The 16,315-nt window shown below is 39.3% G+C and overlaps 1 protein-coding gene across 2 annotated transcripts in view; it reads right to left on the bottom strand.

Annotated features, from left to right (window-relative positions):
* The window catches only part of CCDC112 (coiled-coil domain containing 112), a 29,896-nt gene that overhangs the window by 8,527 nt on the left and 5,054 nt on the right, over positions 1 to 16,315 (bottom strand). For both annotated transcript variants that reach the window (XM_047730971.1, XM_047730972.1), the window contains exons 2-6: positions 11,006 to 11,127; positions 7,359 to 7,480; positions 4,206 to 4,295; positions 1,686 to 1,761; positions 878 to 1,268 (exon numbers count right to left, since the gene is read on the bottom strand). In XM_047730971.1, coding sequence (XP_047586927.1) covers positions 878 to 1,268; positions 1,686 to 1,761; positions 4,206 to 4,295; positions 7,359 to 7,480; positions 11,006 to 11,127 — 801 coding nt within the window. The remainder of the gene's footprint in view (positions 1 to 877; positions 1,269 to 1,685; positions 1,762 to 4,205; positions 4,296 to 7,358; positions 7,481 to 11,005; positions 11,128 to 16,315) is intronic.

Below are 16,315 nucleotides of genomic sequence, written 5' to 3'. Positions count from 1 at the left end.
CACCCCACCAGGAGCTCTAAACCCTCGGCACCCCACCAGGAGCTCTAAACCCTCGGCACCCCACCAGGAGCTCTAAGCCCTCGGCACCCCACCAGGAGCTCTAAACCCTCGGCACCCCACCAGGAGCTCTAAGCCCTCGGCACCCCACCAGGAGCAATTCTTGCCCTGCAGGGGGCTCTGGGCCATGTCTGGAGACATCGTTGATGATCACAACTAAGGGGGTGTTACTGCACCTTGAAGGTCAAGGCTAGGGACACTGCTAACCATCTACAGTGCACAGGACAGCAAAGTCCCCAACCCAAATAGTCCACAGAGCCAAGGCTGAGAAGTCCTGATTTAAACCAAAGCCAGAATAATATCATTGTGAAAATGGAACCTGTAAGGTATCTGCTACCAGTAATAGTTACTCTCTGCCCTGGGGTAGCCAACATCTTGAGTCTTTTAAAATAAACAATGAAGCTTAAGCGCCAAAACTCCAAGAAACTGTTAAGAGTCAAAGAGTCTTTGCCCTACTGCCTCTATATTTTCTGTTGAAAACAGCCGGGCGAGTGGGAAGATGACTTTTACCAAAAGCCTAAGTAGCTCTGGATTTCCCACATTTCAAGAGGACATGGAGGGTTCTGCCCACCCTCAGAAGGTCTGTGGCCCGCTGTTGTATTTCTCAGGGTCTTGAGACGTTCAGCTGGAGCTCTACCAGTTGGGTAAAATTACTTAACTTCTCATTGCCTCAGTTTCTCTTTTATTGGACAGTGGGTTGGGGGACTATAAACACACTTCCCAAGTGGGTGTAAAAGTAATGATCCATGTTAAAGAGTCTAACACAGTGCCTGGAAGACAGAAACATACAACAAGTAATAGCTATTGTTATGATTTTTACCTCTTTTTTTCTTTCTTCCAGGGCCAGAAATTTTTGATACCATTTCTCGTGCTGCTGAACTTCCTCCTGCGTTCTTCCAGGAAGGTTTTCTAGAACTTCTCCCATGAATGCTGGCTTCCCTTTATGTTTGTTTCTCACCTTCACAAAGTTCTGGTGGTCAAAGTCATCCCAGCCCCCCTGTCGCCCGCCTGTTTGCTGAAGGAATTTTTCGAAATCTACCACTTCTTCTGGAAGAGTGCTTGGCATTTCTCTGTCTACAGGAAGCTTGCCTGGCGTGGCTCTGAAGGCCGCCTCAGCTCCTGAGTTCCCCAAAGCCCACATGTCGATTTTTCTGGATATGGCGCTCAACTCATTACTGGTGGTTTTCTCTTCTTTCAGAAGCTCTTCATATCTATAATTTTAAAGGTAAACTTTGACTAATAAGCTACAAACCGATCCAAATGGACCTTGCCTCCCCCCCGCACCAAATTTCATTATTCCCGACTCTTCTCGTGTCATCTTCTCGAATTAAAATTATTTACATTATAAATCTAAGCCTTAAAAGAGTTTCCTCAGAGGGGAAAAAAAACATCTTTCAAATCCTTATTTGGGTTTTCTGTCTTGTCCAAATATAAGTGAAAATTCACTTGAAACATGAAAAGCAATCTAAAACCCAAAACAAAGGAAGAGAGATGTTATATTGCTCTTGTGTAAGACTAATAATATTAAATACAGAACAAAAAAAAATGCCTTGTGTACAACAACCTACTGGAGAGGTAATAAAAGATAAAGGTCCATAATTTTATATCAAAATTAATTTAAAACATACATCAACCTCTGTTCTTCCTTAAAAGTGTTAATCGCATTTTCAATTTCTTCCATCATTTCTCTGAGCTTTTCAACAACTGTAAAAACAAACAAACAAACAAACATGGAAAGACTTTTATGTCGTATTTTAGTAGGACTAAGAATAAAATGTTAGGAGAAAATGGAATGTTATCTTAATTTCAAAACATTTCTTAACCAAAGGATAAGATAATTGTGCTTTTATAAAGCTAATGTTTATGCCTGCAGTGTTTTTCCCAATTATAGATTTATTCCTGTGCACACGTATTATTAAAACGTACTATCATTATTTTTCCCACAGAAATGTCTACTACTACACATACTGCCTTGTGACAAGCAGTCTTCATTTAACAAAATGGGGTTAAATACATGTGGTTAAGTTCCCATGTCAATATACATATGTCCCCCCTCATTCTTTTTTTTTTTTTTTTTTTTAAGAAAGAACAGGCAGGGGGCAGAGAGAAAGGGAGAGAGAATATATATATATATTTTTAAATTTGATAGACAGAGATCACAAGTAGTCAGAGAGGCAGGCAGGAGGGAGAGGAGGAAGCAGGTTCCCTGCTAAGCAAAGAACCTGATGCGGGGCTCGATCCCAGGACCCTGGGATCATAACCTGAGCCGAAGGCAGAGGCTCTAACCCACTGAGCCACTCAGGCACACACCCCCCCCTCATTCTTTTTTCGTGGTATCTCGCTGTCTACATTTACCCTAAGTCTTTCATTAATTCTCCAAGTGATGAACCTTTCGGTAGATACAATGCTGGGGTGAATACTTATGTGTAGTGATCTTGTACGCTCAAGTGTTCCTAGACAACAACTGAAAAATGTGAATGCCACACCAAAAAGTATGCATACTTTATGGTAGGGTCAAGGACTGCGCACTGTCCTGCTGGGGGTGCTCTACACCACTTATGGCTCCTGAGCGTCCCCCTTCCTGTGCACCGTGGACCATTTCCAAAAGGAGAAGAGAAATGGGTCAGGACTGATTTCACTCACATTTTGTGATCATTAATGAGCCTGAGCAGTTTCTTCATGTGTGTTTTGTATTTCTTTTGCTATAAACAAGCCTCTGATAATCTTTACCCATTTTACCATTAGGTTATTTACCTTTGTTGCTCCAATCTGTCAACACTCTTTGTATGTTATGGATATTAGTTTTTTAAGTTACATACGTATTGTTGATATTTGTTTGTCAACTTTATGGTTCTGGGATTTTTTGTGTGTGTATGAAGTAGTCAGTTATGTCTACTTTTGGCTCTATGGCTTCTGATCGTCACTCTTACAAACTAGAATACAACTGTAAAATTATGAACTCTTGTTGTTTTCTAAAATTTTTATGGCTTCGTGTATTACTTTAGTAAGTAATAATTAGCACAGTCATAGTTGCCATTTTTTAGTGCTTCCTAGGTTATAAACACTGGATAAGTGCTTCATACGCATTGTCTCACTTCATCTCCCCAAGAATCCTGAGGTAGGTCCTATAATTATCTCCATTTTACAGCTAAGGAAATAAAAGCTCAGAGAGTTCAAGTCATTTGCCTAAAAGCATGTAAGTAATAAGTGATTTGATCTGATCCTTCAGGAATGAATGCTGGGGGGCGCCTGGATGGTTCAGTCGGTCAAGAATCTGCCTTCGGCTCAGGCCATGATCCTGGGGTCCTGGGATCAGGTCCCACATCGGGTTCCTTGCTCAGTGCGGGAAGCCTGCTTCTCCCTCTCACTCCACCCCTGCTTGTGTTCCCTCTCTCACTGTGCCTCTCCCTGTCAAATAAATAAATAAAATCTTAAAAAAAAAAAAAAAAGGAATGAATGTTGGCGTACTCAGGCAGGTAAGGATGCTATTTGTTTCCAAATGGCTAGCATTTGTCCCAACACTATTAAGCTTTTCCTTCTGTATTTGAAATGCAATTATTTGAAAGGCGATTATTTCAAAAAGCAAATGGTGGGAAAAACACTAGGCTAGGAATCAGGAAATTGGTCCTTTTCCTCTTTAGTAGCTGAACCTGAATGCCTCCACACCAGTTTCCATCCTGCACGTGACACTATGATCTATTCTATCCACTTCCTAACTTGGGGGATGCAATAGCATTTTAAAGGTAAAGAACTATATAAATACCACCTGTCACAGTTAATTATCCAATCTATCTTTCCTGATCCCTAACCAATATGACCTAGCTCCATTAAGGCCAAAGGGGGGAAAAGGCGCTTATTAGGAGATTATATAAATATTTCTTAAAAAAAAAAAAAGATTTTATTTATTTATTTGACAGAGACCACAAGAAGGCAAAACAGCAGGCAGAGAGAGAGAGGGGGAAGCAGGCTCCCCGCTGAGCAGAGAGCCCAATGTGGGGCTTGATCCCAGGACCCTGAGATCTTGACCTGAGCCGAAGGCAGAGGCTTAACCCACTGAGACACCCAGGTGACCCAAGTATATAAATATTTCTAATGAGAACAGCAAATATGAATATGTAAGTCAGAAGATGAAATCTAAATTCTCTCACCATCAGGGGTAGGCTTCACATCTTTTAACTGGTGTTGAAGCTTCTTTACATTGTTGTGTATTTTGGCCAATTGCTGCTGGAGTTTTGCTCCTACAAGGAAGAAGTATGTACCTTCAAATAACTCTATGACAAAGGTGGTTACAACTCAGGGTTCTTCACGTAAGACTGATCACCATCACTCAGTAAAAGATAGCCAAGAGCAATTAAATAAAGGAAAAAAGATGGTTATTTGTGTCAAAACAGCCTGAACATTTTTAAGTACCCTTGCTCTAACTAAAACATCTCTCAGTTTCCTCCAATACTTAAAAGCACAATGGGTTAAGTGTTACTATGAAAGGAAATGTTCGTTCTCTCTCTCTCTCTCTCTTTTTTTTTTTTTAACTCTTAGGAGATTGAGTGATTGGACACTGTTCTAAACACAGGGAACAGTAGCTCAGATGTAATCGTGTTCTGCTCTTAGAAAGGTTTTTTTTTTGTTGTTTTTTGTTATAATTTATGGAAATACAATTTGATCTCTACTGTTGGAATATTAAAACTGTCTACCCAATATTAATTCTATGCATACCGTCAAACTTCCTGATGAGAATTAATGTCATCTAACTGCAGCCTCTGTGACCGGGGTCAGGGAGACCCACTAGTGTCACAGTCATGGCCTTGGGGAGGTGCCCAGCTGCCGTGTAGTGGTACTTGTGCTACAGGTCACCAAGTTTGACCAAGGGGCTAGCCCGAAGGAACAGCCTAGGCCCACTGTAAAAGCCAATGAAGGTCTCACAAAGACATTTTCAGATGTTCTATATCAGCAGCAGAAAAGACTGGATTCTTCTTTCATATTTTCTTTCTGAAGTAATCACCTTACTTCAAATGTTTATTTAAAGTATTAAGCTAGTATCACATATTCATATACATACTCATACAATAATATTATTTCATCATCATTGGGATACTTTATGTGCCCCTCTTCCTTTTTTGCAACTTTTCCACAAATAAGCATGAGGCACCCAATAGCTGTCTAAAAGTCCTTAAAGCCAATTTTTAAAAAGATTTTATTTATTTATTTATTTCTCAGAGAAAGAGAGCACAAAAGCAGGGGGAGCGGCAGGCAGAGGGAGAGGGAGAAGCAGACTCCCCGCTGAGCAGGGAGGGCAATGCAGGATTCCATCCCAGGATCCTGAGATCAGGGCCTGAGCCAAAGGCAGATGCTCAACCGACTGAGCCACCCAGGTACCCCTTAAAAACAATTATTTTTTTTTTTAAGTTTACCTACAGGCTCAGAGCCAGTGTTAATATTCAAAACAAAAATCACGCATGTATATGTGACTTTGGTTTGTTCTTTTTTTTTTTTTTTAAGTAATCTGTTTCTTTATTTCAGTAATCTGTACACCCAACGTGGGGCTTGAACTCACAGCCCTGAGATCAGAAGTCGTGTGTTCTTCTGACTGAGCCAGTCAGGTGCCCCCAGGTTTGTTCTAATTTCTGTTAAAAATCAAGAGTTCCATAAAAGCAGAAACATATCCAATGTATTTTATGGGGTTTCATTCATTCACTGTTGGAACTCTAGGTCAGGCAACTTCTCTAGCAAAGTGTAGTAACTAGGGAAGTAACATTTTGTTATTTCGTTTTTGCCACAGTTTGATCAACTACAGTGATAATGCCACAGGGCAAATGATCCCTTAGTTATTCATTTGGAACTGACAGTATGTTTGGGCTGACCGTTAAGGACAGCATTACATAAACACAGGCCAAAATTGTGGCATGATGTTTGAGGCAAGGAAAAGGTATTTACTTCTTCTAAGTTGTAACATGGCAAAGAGAAATTTCTATAAACTTATACTGAGACAATGCTCTCCCAGAGAAGATGAACACAAAGTGTGAATGAAGAGAGGTGAAACTGTGCAACAATGGGAAATGAAAAGACAGAAACAAAGTTGTCCTACAAAAGGGAATGCACAGAAGGGAGACCCTCCAGGAATGGCATGATCAAGAGGTAGAAAGATCAGGGCGCCTGGGTGGCTCAGTCAGTTACGTGTCTGACTCTTGATTTTGGCTTGAGATTCTCTCTCTCCCTCCTCCCCTCCCCCTGCTCATACTCTTGCTCTCTCTCTCTAAAATAAATAAACAAACAAATAAAATCTTTTTTTAAAAAGTTTCTTAGTCATCTATAAAAGAACTGAGAGAAAGGAAGAAATGTTAAACTAGGGATGTTTCAGTTTCTCCATAAATCAAAGAGGAGAACTGGACATTTGGTAATTATATTAGGTCCTGCTGTCATCCCAACATAAGTCGAAGAATGGTTCTTGCCACTACCTGACAGAAGATGACTTTTTACGATACTACAATCTTAGACTCTGCAAGAGAACATTTATTAAGAATTTCTTTTAACTGACTATAAAGGAGTAGAGGCAGTGTGATTTTTATACAAGTCTTAACGGTTCACAAGGCTTAGTTGATAACCATTATTTTTCCTTTATGCAACGCGAAGCAGTTTTTTTTTTTCATTTTGCAACACATAAAATCTACAACAAAACCAGATATTTTTATAGAATTCTTTTCTGAAGGGCAACAGTTAGTACACCGTTAACAATGATTAATATTCATAACAACAGAACATAATTCATCATGCACTTTATATGGCACTTTCTCATGTATTACCTCGCGGGATGCCCAGACAGCTCCCCTGAGGCAGAAATGGTGGGTTTTCCACCACAGACAAGCAAACTCAGGTTTAAGCAGCTGTGTGCCTACCCCACTCCGTACCACTACTAAGTCTAGTTCCTGCATCCGCTGATGTTGACTTATTCACTCACTAATACCAGGGTGAGGAGCTAAGACATGAGAGCCCAGGAACCAATTTCCCTTCATTTTAAGAAATTTTAATGACATGAACAGGTTTGGCAATGGGAAAAAAAAAAAAAAAAAAAAAAACCCAAACCCTCTTTTTCTTCTTAAGGAGAGAGAAATGTACATAGAAAACAATCCAGTTTGGATGACCAAACTGGGACCGGAAGGAACAGACCCAAATCCCTACCAGACAGACATATTACCAAGTAGAAAGTATTTTGACAGAGAATATAACAGAGTCAATCCACAAAGACAGAGCAACACAACCACAACTTGATGTCACTCAACAGTTTATAGCTCGTGAACTCAACTTACTTTCTGTTTTCCTGCTGTTGATCAGTTTATTTTCCAGTTCTTCCAGCATACTGTGCTCACTTCTGAAGTCACTTTTTTGGTTGTAGAAATGACTATGTTTATCTTTTTCTATGTTAATCACTCTTTAGGAAAAGAAACAGATGGCATAAATGTGATGTGAGTATATTTTTCATTGTTTAAAATATGGAGATGCTCATTATAATCAATACTTATGGACAGGTTAATGCATGTGAGGAGCCCAAATATAATTATGAGAATTAATTAAGGCTAAGGAGTCAGAGCAGTAGTTAGAAAAGAGTCAAGTTCAACTATAATCGTGAGTAATTTGAATCGCTGTTTAAATGACAAAACGTGAGTTTTAGAAAAGGCACTCACGTACTTGCTTTGAAAATATAATAGCGGTCTGGCTCTTGATTCCAGGTCAGTCTTCCTGTGGCCTGAAAATGGCCACAGTTGCTGATGGCTGCTTTCAGGAGATGCAGTTAGCTTTGTAAATGGACCCAAGCCCTTCAGCCTCTGCTGGGGTGAACTTCCTCCTCACTAAAATGCGAGCCCTAAACAGTGCTGTGATTAAATTATATAAGGGTACACCTCCATATGCTAAAAATGTACTACGCAAGTGCATTATTAATATAATGACTAAAACTAAAATTTCAAGAGGCAAACAATCCACATAGACAGGAATTTTGGTGTATTTAGGGATATCGTCTACAAGGACTACAAAGCTTCTTCTGTACCATCTTTGCTCCTTGGACTTAGTCCATATTCCAGTAAGGAGATCTAATGTTAGTTTGAAACCTGGGGTAAGACAAAACAGATACTAACAAGAAGAGTTTCTGGTTGGACAACGAAATTTATTTTCTTCTTCCAGAAATCAACACAAATTCTTCTCCAGGAATCTTGTATTTAATGAAGAGTGGAATGTCTCAGGCCATTTACTTAATTTCATACAACCTGAGGGGTAACTATCTAAGGGAGTGTTCCCCAATATTTTCCACTTCGCCATCCATTAAAAAAAGTTAATATTTATAAAGTTCAGTGGGGAAAACAGATGGGACTGTTCTGGGCCCTACCTGGCTATCTCAAAGGCCGAGAAGATCATACAGTAGTATGTGGGCTTAGGAGAGGAAGCGAAGGGTAGAACAGAGCTGTCAAGCAGATCTCAGTTTGCATGTCAACTCTTAAGGACTAAGCATGGCTCCCGGAGTCCTGTGCTGAGACTGGGAAGCCCAGCTAGGCTCTGGTTGCTGGTGGGGGAAATTACAGGGTCAGACAGAAATGTCTACATGGACAGGAGATTTGCTAGGACGGTAAATAAGTTACGTTTTGTGATTCCTGATTTAGAAATATGCCCCTGTAAAGACACTCAAAAGGGACTAATGGAGACAAACAGCTAAACACAGGGAAAGATGCTCAACGTCACTCAGAAGAGGAGAAATGCAAAGTAAAACTAGACCACAGTAACATCATACACCTCTCAGACTGGCGAACATCCCAAGTTTAAGTACATCTTCTGTGGATGAAACTGTGGGGGAACGGATCCTCTCACACCTTATTGGTGGCATTGCAAATTGCCTATAGTGTTCTGTTTGGCAATATTTATTACATCTGCAAACCCACATGCCTTGGACTGAGCACTTCTCCCCCTAGGAATTTTTCCTAAAGATGCACTTAGACATACACAAAATGACACGGACCTACGCAGATACTGTGATTCGTTGTGGCCAAAGATCGACTAGAACCTAAGTGCCCACCACTATGGGGGCAGGTTACATAAATCATGGTATATTCACACCCTGGGACACAGCCCAGCAGTACCGTGTTCTGTGTGCTGACGGGGGAAAGAGCTCCCAAGATGCACTCTTCTTCTAACAAAGGTTTTATATGAAAATGTTAGACACACCCAAAAGTAGAGAATGACTGAATGACGCCCCTCGCGTACCCTCATGCCACTCTGATTTGACGTGACCTCTCTTTTTCACCTAGATCTTTTCCGTTTTCATATTTTTCTGTGTTGTACGAAGGCATTCTAAATCAATCCACTACATGATATAATTCCACTCCAGGACACCTGAGTGTGCGTCTCTGGGGACTACGGATGCTGAACTAGAAGGCCACGATCCTGTCTGACAAAATCAACAAGTCCTTAGTATCTAAGATACACTCGTAGGTTAAAAATAAAATAAAACAAAGCAAAACGCACAGTAGTATGTACAGTATGCTCCCATTTATATAAAAAAGGAAAAATCTGAATATATATTTTTATTTCCTCCTAAGCGTATAAAAATCCTGTGGAAGGATACATAAGAAACTAAAAACAGCGGCTGTCTGAAGGGAAGGAAGTGGGTGGCCGGGGCCAGGGGTGAAACAGAGACTTTCCACTATGTACCCCTCAGTGTGTGTTGAGTTTTGAATTGTGTGACTGTATTGTTACCTATGCGGAAAACTAAACAGAATTATATTCTGAACTGTTTGTTTTTTCTGTATTCAATGAAAATTTTTGGCCAAAGACACTCTACTGATGGATTTTTCTAATACTCTTTCCATGAGTTTTTGCAAAATCTTAGAACAAGATGAAGAAAGCCTAATCAGAGCTGTAAAACCAGTACATACTGGCGAAGAAAGTCTCTACTGGTTTGGTTTGCTGTAGACATGGCCATTAACCACTTGGCCGGTTACCCATCTAAGGACAAACAGAAGCCAGACCCCCAACCTACAGTCCAGTCCTACCTCAAATCATGCATTTTCGAAATAAAAAGAAAATAAAATTATATTTTCCGAAATTCTGAGTTTTAAAAAATATAAGTAGTACATCCCTGCGAAGAGCATTCAATCCCCGAAAGCTCCATTATGGTCTAACATTTCACAACGCAGGAGTATACTTTTTTGCTGGCAGAATTTCTAAACAGAACTGCCACTAATCCCAGGCCAGAGACCATTCCCTATACAACAGGCTCCAGTTCTCCTGACTTCTTTAGCAAATTGATCTCATACAAATTCAAAGCAGCTGCAGGGTAGGGCTGGGTGCTGTGAGCTCTAAGGCTTTTGCTCCTCCTTCACAATATTTCTCGTATCATGGCGCTACTGACAAGGCTGAACATACAACAGACATCACTGGCTGTTAAAAGAAAAAAGTACACACACGCTAACAGTTAAAACAAATGGCAACTTCTCAATTACTCTAGTCTTGATGGGCTGGATGGATCTGAAAGGAGAGAGACTAAGGGAGGGAGATCAATGAAAAGGCCATTTCAAGAAAAATAACTCGAGGGTACAGACTCTTCGTTGAAACTACTGACTCTCAAAAATATTTACCAAGTGCTTACGTTGGTTAGTGAAAATGTATGGATGTATGCAATCTAAGGAAATAACCGTTTTGTTTCCCTTGAAATACGCTGACTCAAAATAACACACGAAACTGAGAGAACTCTACTTCAAACTGCGTGTGACATAGTCTGTTATCATTTGTCTTTTTCATACCCCTGCCTTTCTCGTTCATCTCTGGAAAGCCAGTGACTAGAATTTTGTAACTTAATGTGAGACTGGAGAAGGCGTAGAGTAGGATTAGAACGAGTTAGAATGAACTTCATGGTGTCCACAATAACATGGCGAGCAGTGTTAATTGAAGATAATGCTCTTATACTTACTGATTTTTTAATTTTTCTGCTGTGCGTATGAACTCTGCTTTCTTTGTCCGACTAACTTTCTGCTTCCAATTTTGAAGCTGAAAAGGACGAATCCCACCCGAAGTACCGAAACAGCTGTCATTCTACACAGAGAATAAAAACAAATTTACCATCGATAATAGAAAAGGCATGAGATGAAGACAGGATTTTTTTCAGAGAGAAAGCATCGGTAATGAAGTCTCTTGGGGGATAATGTGGGGGCCCATCTTATTTAATATATTAAAAATTATTTTTGTTTATTTTAATTAAAAATTAAAAATATATTTTGTGGAAGGAATATCTACCTTAAAATCTAAATTAAATATTAAGTCTCTGGGGATTTTTACAAAAAGATCTAATTCTTTCAGTCATTGAACAATATGTACTGAACACTTGTGATGTGTGGTATGCTGGACGCCAGGGAAACAACAATGACCCCGACAACAGGGCCCCGGGCTTAAAGTCTGGTAGGGGAAACAAATTTACACAGAAATGGGTAAACAAACAATAAATTAAAAAAATACCAATTGCAATAAGTGCTACTTAAGAAATAAACAGGACTGAGTTAGAGATAATGGATTAACACACTGTTTTTCAGTTACAATGGCCACAGAAGTTCTATTGAGAGGATGACATGTAATAAGGAAGCCTGGATCCAGCCATGTCAGAGCAGCAGTGACAGGAGCCCTAGGCAGAGGGCCCAGTGTGTGCAAAAGTGGCAGGGCAGGAAAGACCTTGGCTGGTTCAACAGAGAAAGAGCAGAAGTGACATGATGTTAGTAAAGGTGGGGAGTTTGGTAGGAGATGAAGGTAGACGGGCAGGTATGTGGCCCGTCATTTTGGCACTTTAAGTCACTTGGGGGTCTGGATTTTACTCAAGGGTTTTGAGCTAGGAGAATACCACGATACATGTAATCTTTTAAGAAACTCCTTCTGGCCATTTTCAGAGAATAAATTAGCGGGAGGAAGGAGAGGAGGTAAAGCAAGCCTGGAAGCAGAAGGATGGAGGAAGCAGCTGGTACAGCAACACTAGAATGATGGTGTCTAGGACCACTGCGGTGGAGGTGGATAGAAAAAGGAGGGGTGCCTGGGTGGATCAGTTGGTTGAATAATCGACTCTTGGTTTTGGCTCACGTCATGATCTCTGGGTCCGGGGCTGAGTCCCACGTTGGGCTCCATGCTCACTGCAGAGTCTACTTGTCCCTCTCCCTCCCCTTCTGCTCCTCCCCCTGTTCTCTCTCTCTCAAGTAAATAAAATCTTTAAAAAAAAAAATGAAAGTCAGACTAAATCCATCTTGGATCTATAACAAAGAGGAATTGCTGACAGATCGATTTATATGAGAGAGAAGGGAAACAAGGCTTTACATTTCTTTTACATTTCTAGAAATAAGCTAAAAAAAGTAATGAATTTTAGGATATATTTTTTCCACTGAGATATAATTCACATTACTCTCTCTCTCTCCATATATACATATGTACATATATATATATATATACACATACATATCTCCATCTAAAACATACAATTCAGTGGTTTTTAAGATATTCACAAATGTGTGCAAATATCACTACTAATTCCAGAAAATTTTTGTCATACCAAAAAGAAATCCCATACCTGTCAGCAGTTCGCTCCCCACTCCTCTTCCCTACAAGCCTCTGACAATTGTCTAATCTATTTTTGACTCCATGGATTTGCCTGTTCTGGACAATTAATATAAATGGGATCACACAACATGTTAACTGTTTGTGTCCGGCTTCTTTCACTTAGCATAACATTTTCAATATTCATCTACATTGCAAGATAAATCTGTACTTCATTTCTTTTTATGGCTGAGTAATATTCTATTGTGTGGATCTACCATCTTTTGTTTATCCATTCATCCGCTGATGGACAGTGGGCTATTTTCCAATATTTCCAATATGAATAACGCTACTCTGAATATTTGTGTACAAGTTTCAGTATGAATATGCTTTCTCTTGAGCATACAACTCACAGCAGAATTTCTGGATCCTAGGGTTAACTCCAACATTTTACTTTCTCATTTTAAAAATTGGGTTGTTGGGGTATGTGGGTGGCTCAGTTGGTTAAGCATCTGCCTTTGGCTCAGGTCATGATCCCAGGGTCATGGGATTGAGCCCCATGTTAGGTTCTCTGCTCAGCATGGAGTCTGCTTTTCCCTCTCCCTCTGTCTCTCCCCGCCAGCTCATGTGCTCTATCTCTCTCTCTAATAAATAAAATCTTTAAAAAATAAAAAATAAAAAAATAAAAATTGGGTTTTCTTTTTATTGTTGAGTTGGGGGCATTCTTTATGTATTCAGGATATAACTCCCTTCTCAGGTAAAAGACCTACAAATATTTTCCCAATTTCCCTGAGCCATCTTTCCATTTTCTTGATAACACCCTTCAAAGCACAAACATTCTCAATTTTGATAAAGCCCCATTTATCCATTTTATCTTTGGCTGCTTGTGCATTAGACAGCCTACAGAAAACATTCAAAGGTCATGAAGACTCACATCTATATTTTTTTCCCGAGAATTTTATAGTTTTATGTCTTACATTTAGGTCTCCATCGATTTTTGTGTTTATATATGGTGTGTGGCAGGAGTCTAACTGGGCTATTTTGTGTGTACATATCCAGCTATCCCAATGCCACTTGTTGAAAAGAATCTTCTTTCCTTATTGATTTATCTTGGCACCCTTGTTGAAAATCAACTGCCCATACATAGGGTTTGCCTATTAACTGTCATTGACCTATATGTCTATCCTTATGCCAGTACCGCACAGCTGATTACTGTAGCTTTGTAGTAAGTTTTGAAATCGGGAATAGGAGTCCTCCAACTTTGCTCTTCAAGATTGTTTTAGCTATTTTGGGCCCCATGCATTTCCCATGTGAATTTTAGGATCGGTTTATCAATTTACGCACAAGAAGGCAACTGAGATTTTCAGAGGGACTTCAACTCTGTAAATCAATTTGGGGATTATGGCCATCTTAACTCTTCATATTCATAAGCCTAAAATATCCAATGATGTAGGTCTTCCTTTTTTTCTTTCAGTGATGTTCTGGAATTTTTAGAGTATAAGCTTTGCTTTTTTTGTTGTTGTTGTTGTTGTTAAATTCATTCTTATGCATTTTAGTCTTGTGATACTACTATAAACAGAATTATTTTCTTAATTCCATTTTTGATTTGTCCATTGCTAGTCTATGGCATTAAAACCATTTTTTTTAAGATTTTATTTATTTATTTGACAGAGAGAGATCACAAGTAGACGGAGAGGCAGGCAGAGAGAGAGAGAGAGAGGGAAGCAGGCTTCTTGCTGAGCAGAGAGCCCGATGTGGGACTCGATCCCAGGACCCTTGAGATCATGACCTGAGCCGAAGGCAGCGGCTTAACCCACTGAGCCACCCAGGTGCCCCTAAAACCATTTTTTATTGATTGCTTTTTTAATCCTTCAATCTTGCTGAATTAATTTGCTCTAGCAGTTTTTACTTAGATCCTCTAAGTTTTTTATATACAAATCATGCCACCCGCAAATAAGGATAATTTTACTTCTTTTCTAATTTGTTCCTCTTGCCTAATTGTCCTTGCTAGACTCCCCAGTGGATAAGTAGTGAGAATAGACATTCTTGTCTTAGTCCTTATCTTATGTGGGAAGACTTTTAAAAATTTTTTTAATTTTTAATTATTTTTTTATTTTTATAGAGAAAGAGTAAGGACGAAGGTCAGAGGGAGAGGGAGAAGCAGCGTCTCCACTGAGCAGGGAGCCTGATGCAGGGCTTGATCCTAGGACCCCAATCATGACCTGAGCCCAACGTGGATGCTTAACCAACTGAACCACCCAGGCACCCCTGTGAAAAGCTTTTTATCCTTTGTCATTAACTATTATGTCACCTGCAGGCATTTTATAGATGTCTGTATCAGATTGAGGAGTTTCCATATATTGCTAGTTTGTTGAATGTTCCTTTTATCATGAAAAGGTGTTGGCTCTTGTAAATTGCTCTTTCTAAATCTATTGAGATGATTATGAGGTTTGTCCTTTATTAATAAATAAGTTCTATTATATTGATTGATTTTCATATGCTGAACCAACCTTGCATGTCTGGAACAAATCCCAACTGATCATGGTATGTAATCCTTTTCATATGTTGTTAGATTTGGGTTGCTAGTGTTTTGTTGGAGAATTTGCATCTGTATTCATAAGAAATACTAGTCTGTTATTTTCTTTCTTGTGATTTCTTTGTCTGATTATAGTATCAAGGTAATAATAATGAGTTGAAAAATGTTGAATGAGTTGAAAAATGTTCCCTCCTCTATCTTCTGAAAAAAGTTTGTTACAAAAAAAAGTACATTTAGGACTGACTTCTATCTTTATCTCCCCATTTACTTTTTACCAGTACTCTTCATTCATATTCTTCTTCATTTGTATTTGAATTTCTATATAGACTTATTTCAGTTCAAAGGACTTCCTTTAATATTTCTTGTAGGGCATATATGTTACTGTTTGGGAATGTCTTAATTTTCCCATTTTTAGAGAATAATTTTGGTGGACATAGAATTCTTGATTGACAGTCCTTTTCTTTCAGCAATTTGACTGTCATCCCACTGCCTTCTGGAATCCAAGGTTTCTCATGAGAGGTCCACTGTCAATCTTATTGAAGATCCTTGTGTGGGTCGAGTTGTTTCTCTTCTAGTGCATTCAAGATTTTTTAAATTTAAAGATTTTTAAAATTTTTGTCTTTGTCTTTCAACAGTTTGATTATGATGTGTCCAGCTATGATCTCTGAGTTTACTCTAACTTGGAGTTCATCAAACTCTAATGATATGCAGATTAATATTTTTCATCAAATTTGGTAAGTTTTCAGGGCACCTGGGTGGCTCAGTTGGTTAAGCCTCTGACTGTCCGTATCAGCTTCGGTCTCGATCTCAGGGTTGTGAGTTCAAGCCCTGAATCCGGCACCACACTGGCTGTGAAGCCTACTTAAAAAAAAATTGGGGAAGTTTTTAGCCATTATTTCTTCCAATATTCTGCCCCTCTCCTTTTCTCTCTCCTCTCCTGAGACTCTCAGTATGTATGACCTTCATGGTGTCTCACAGGCTCTGTTCATTTTTCTCTTTTTCTTTCTGTTCTCAGTCTGGATACTCTGAATTGGCCTATCTTCAAGTTTCCTGACTCTTTCTTTTGCCAGCTCAAATCAGATGCTGAGCCCCTCTAATGAAGTTTTCATTTGAGTTATTGTACCTTTTGACACCAGAATTTCTATTTGATTTTTTAAAGACTTTTAATTTATTTAT

The sequence above is a fragment of the Lutra lutra genome, chromosome 5 (assembly GCF_902655055.1).
Source record: "Lutra lutra chromosome 5, mLutLut1.2, whole genome shotgun sequence".
Lineage (NCBI taxonomy): Eukaryota > Metazoa > Chordata > Mammalia > Carnivora > Mustelidae > Lutra > Lutra lutra.
The sequence above is the reverse complement of the archived record's forward strand: the minus strand, read 5'-3'. Positions and strand labels throughout refer to the sequence as shown.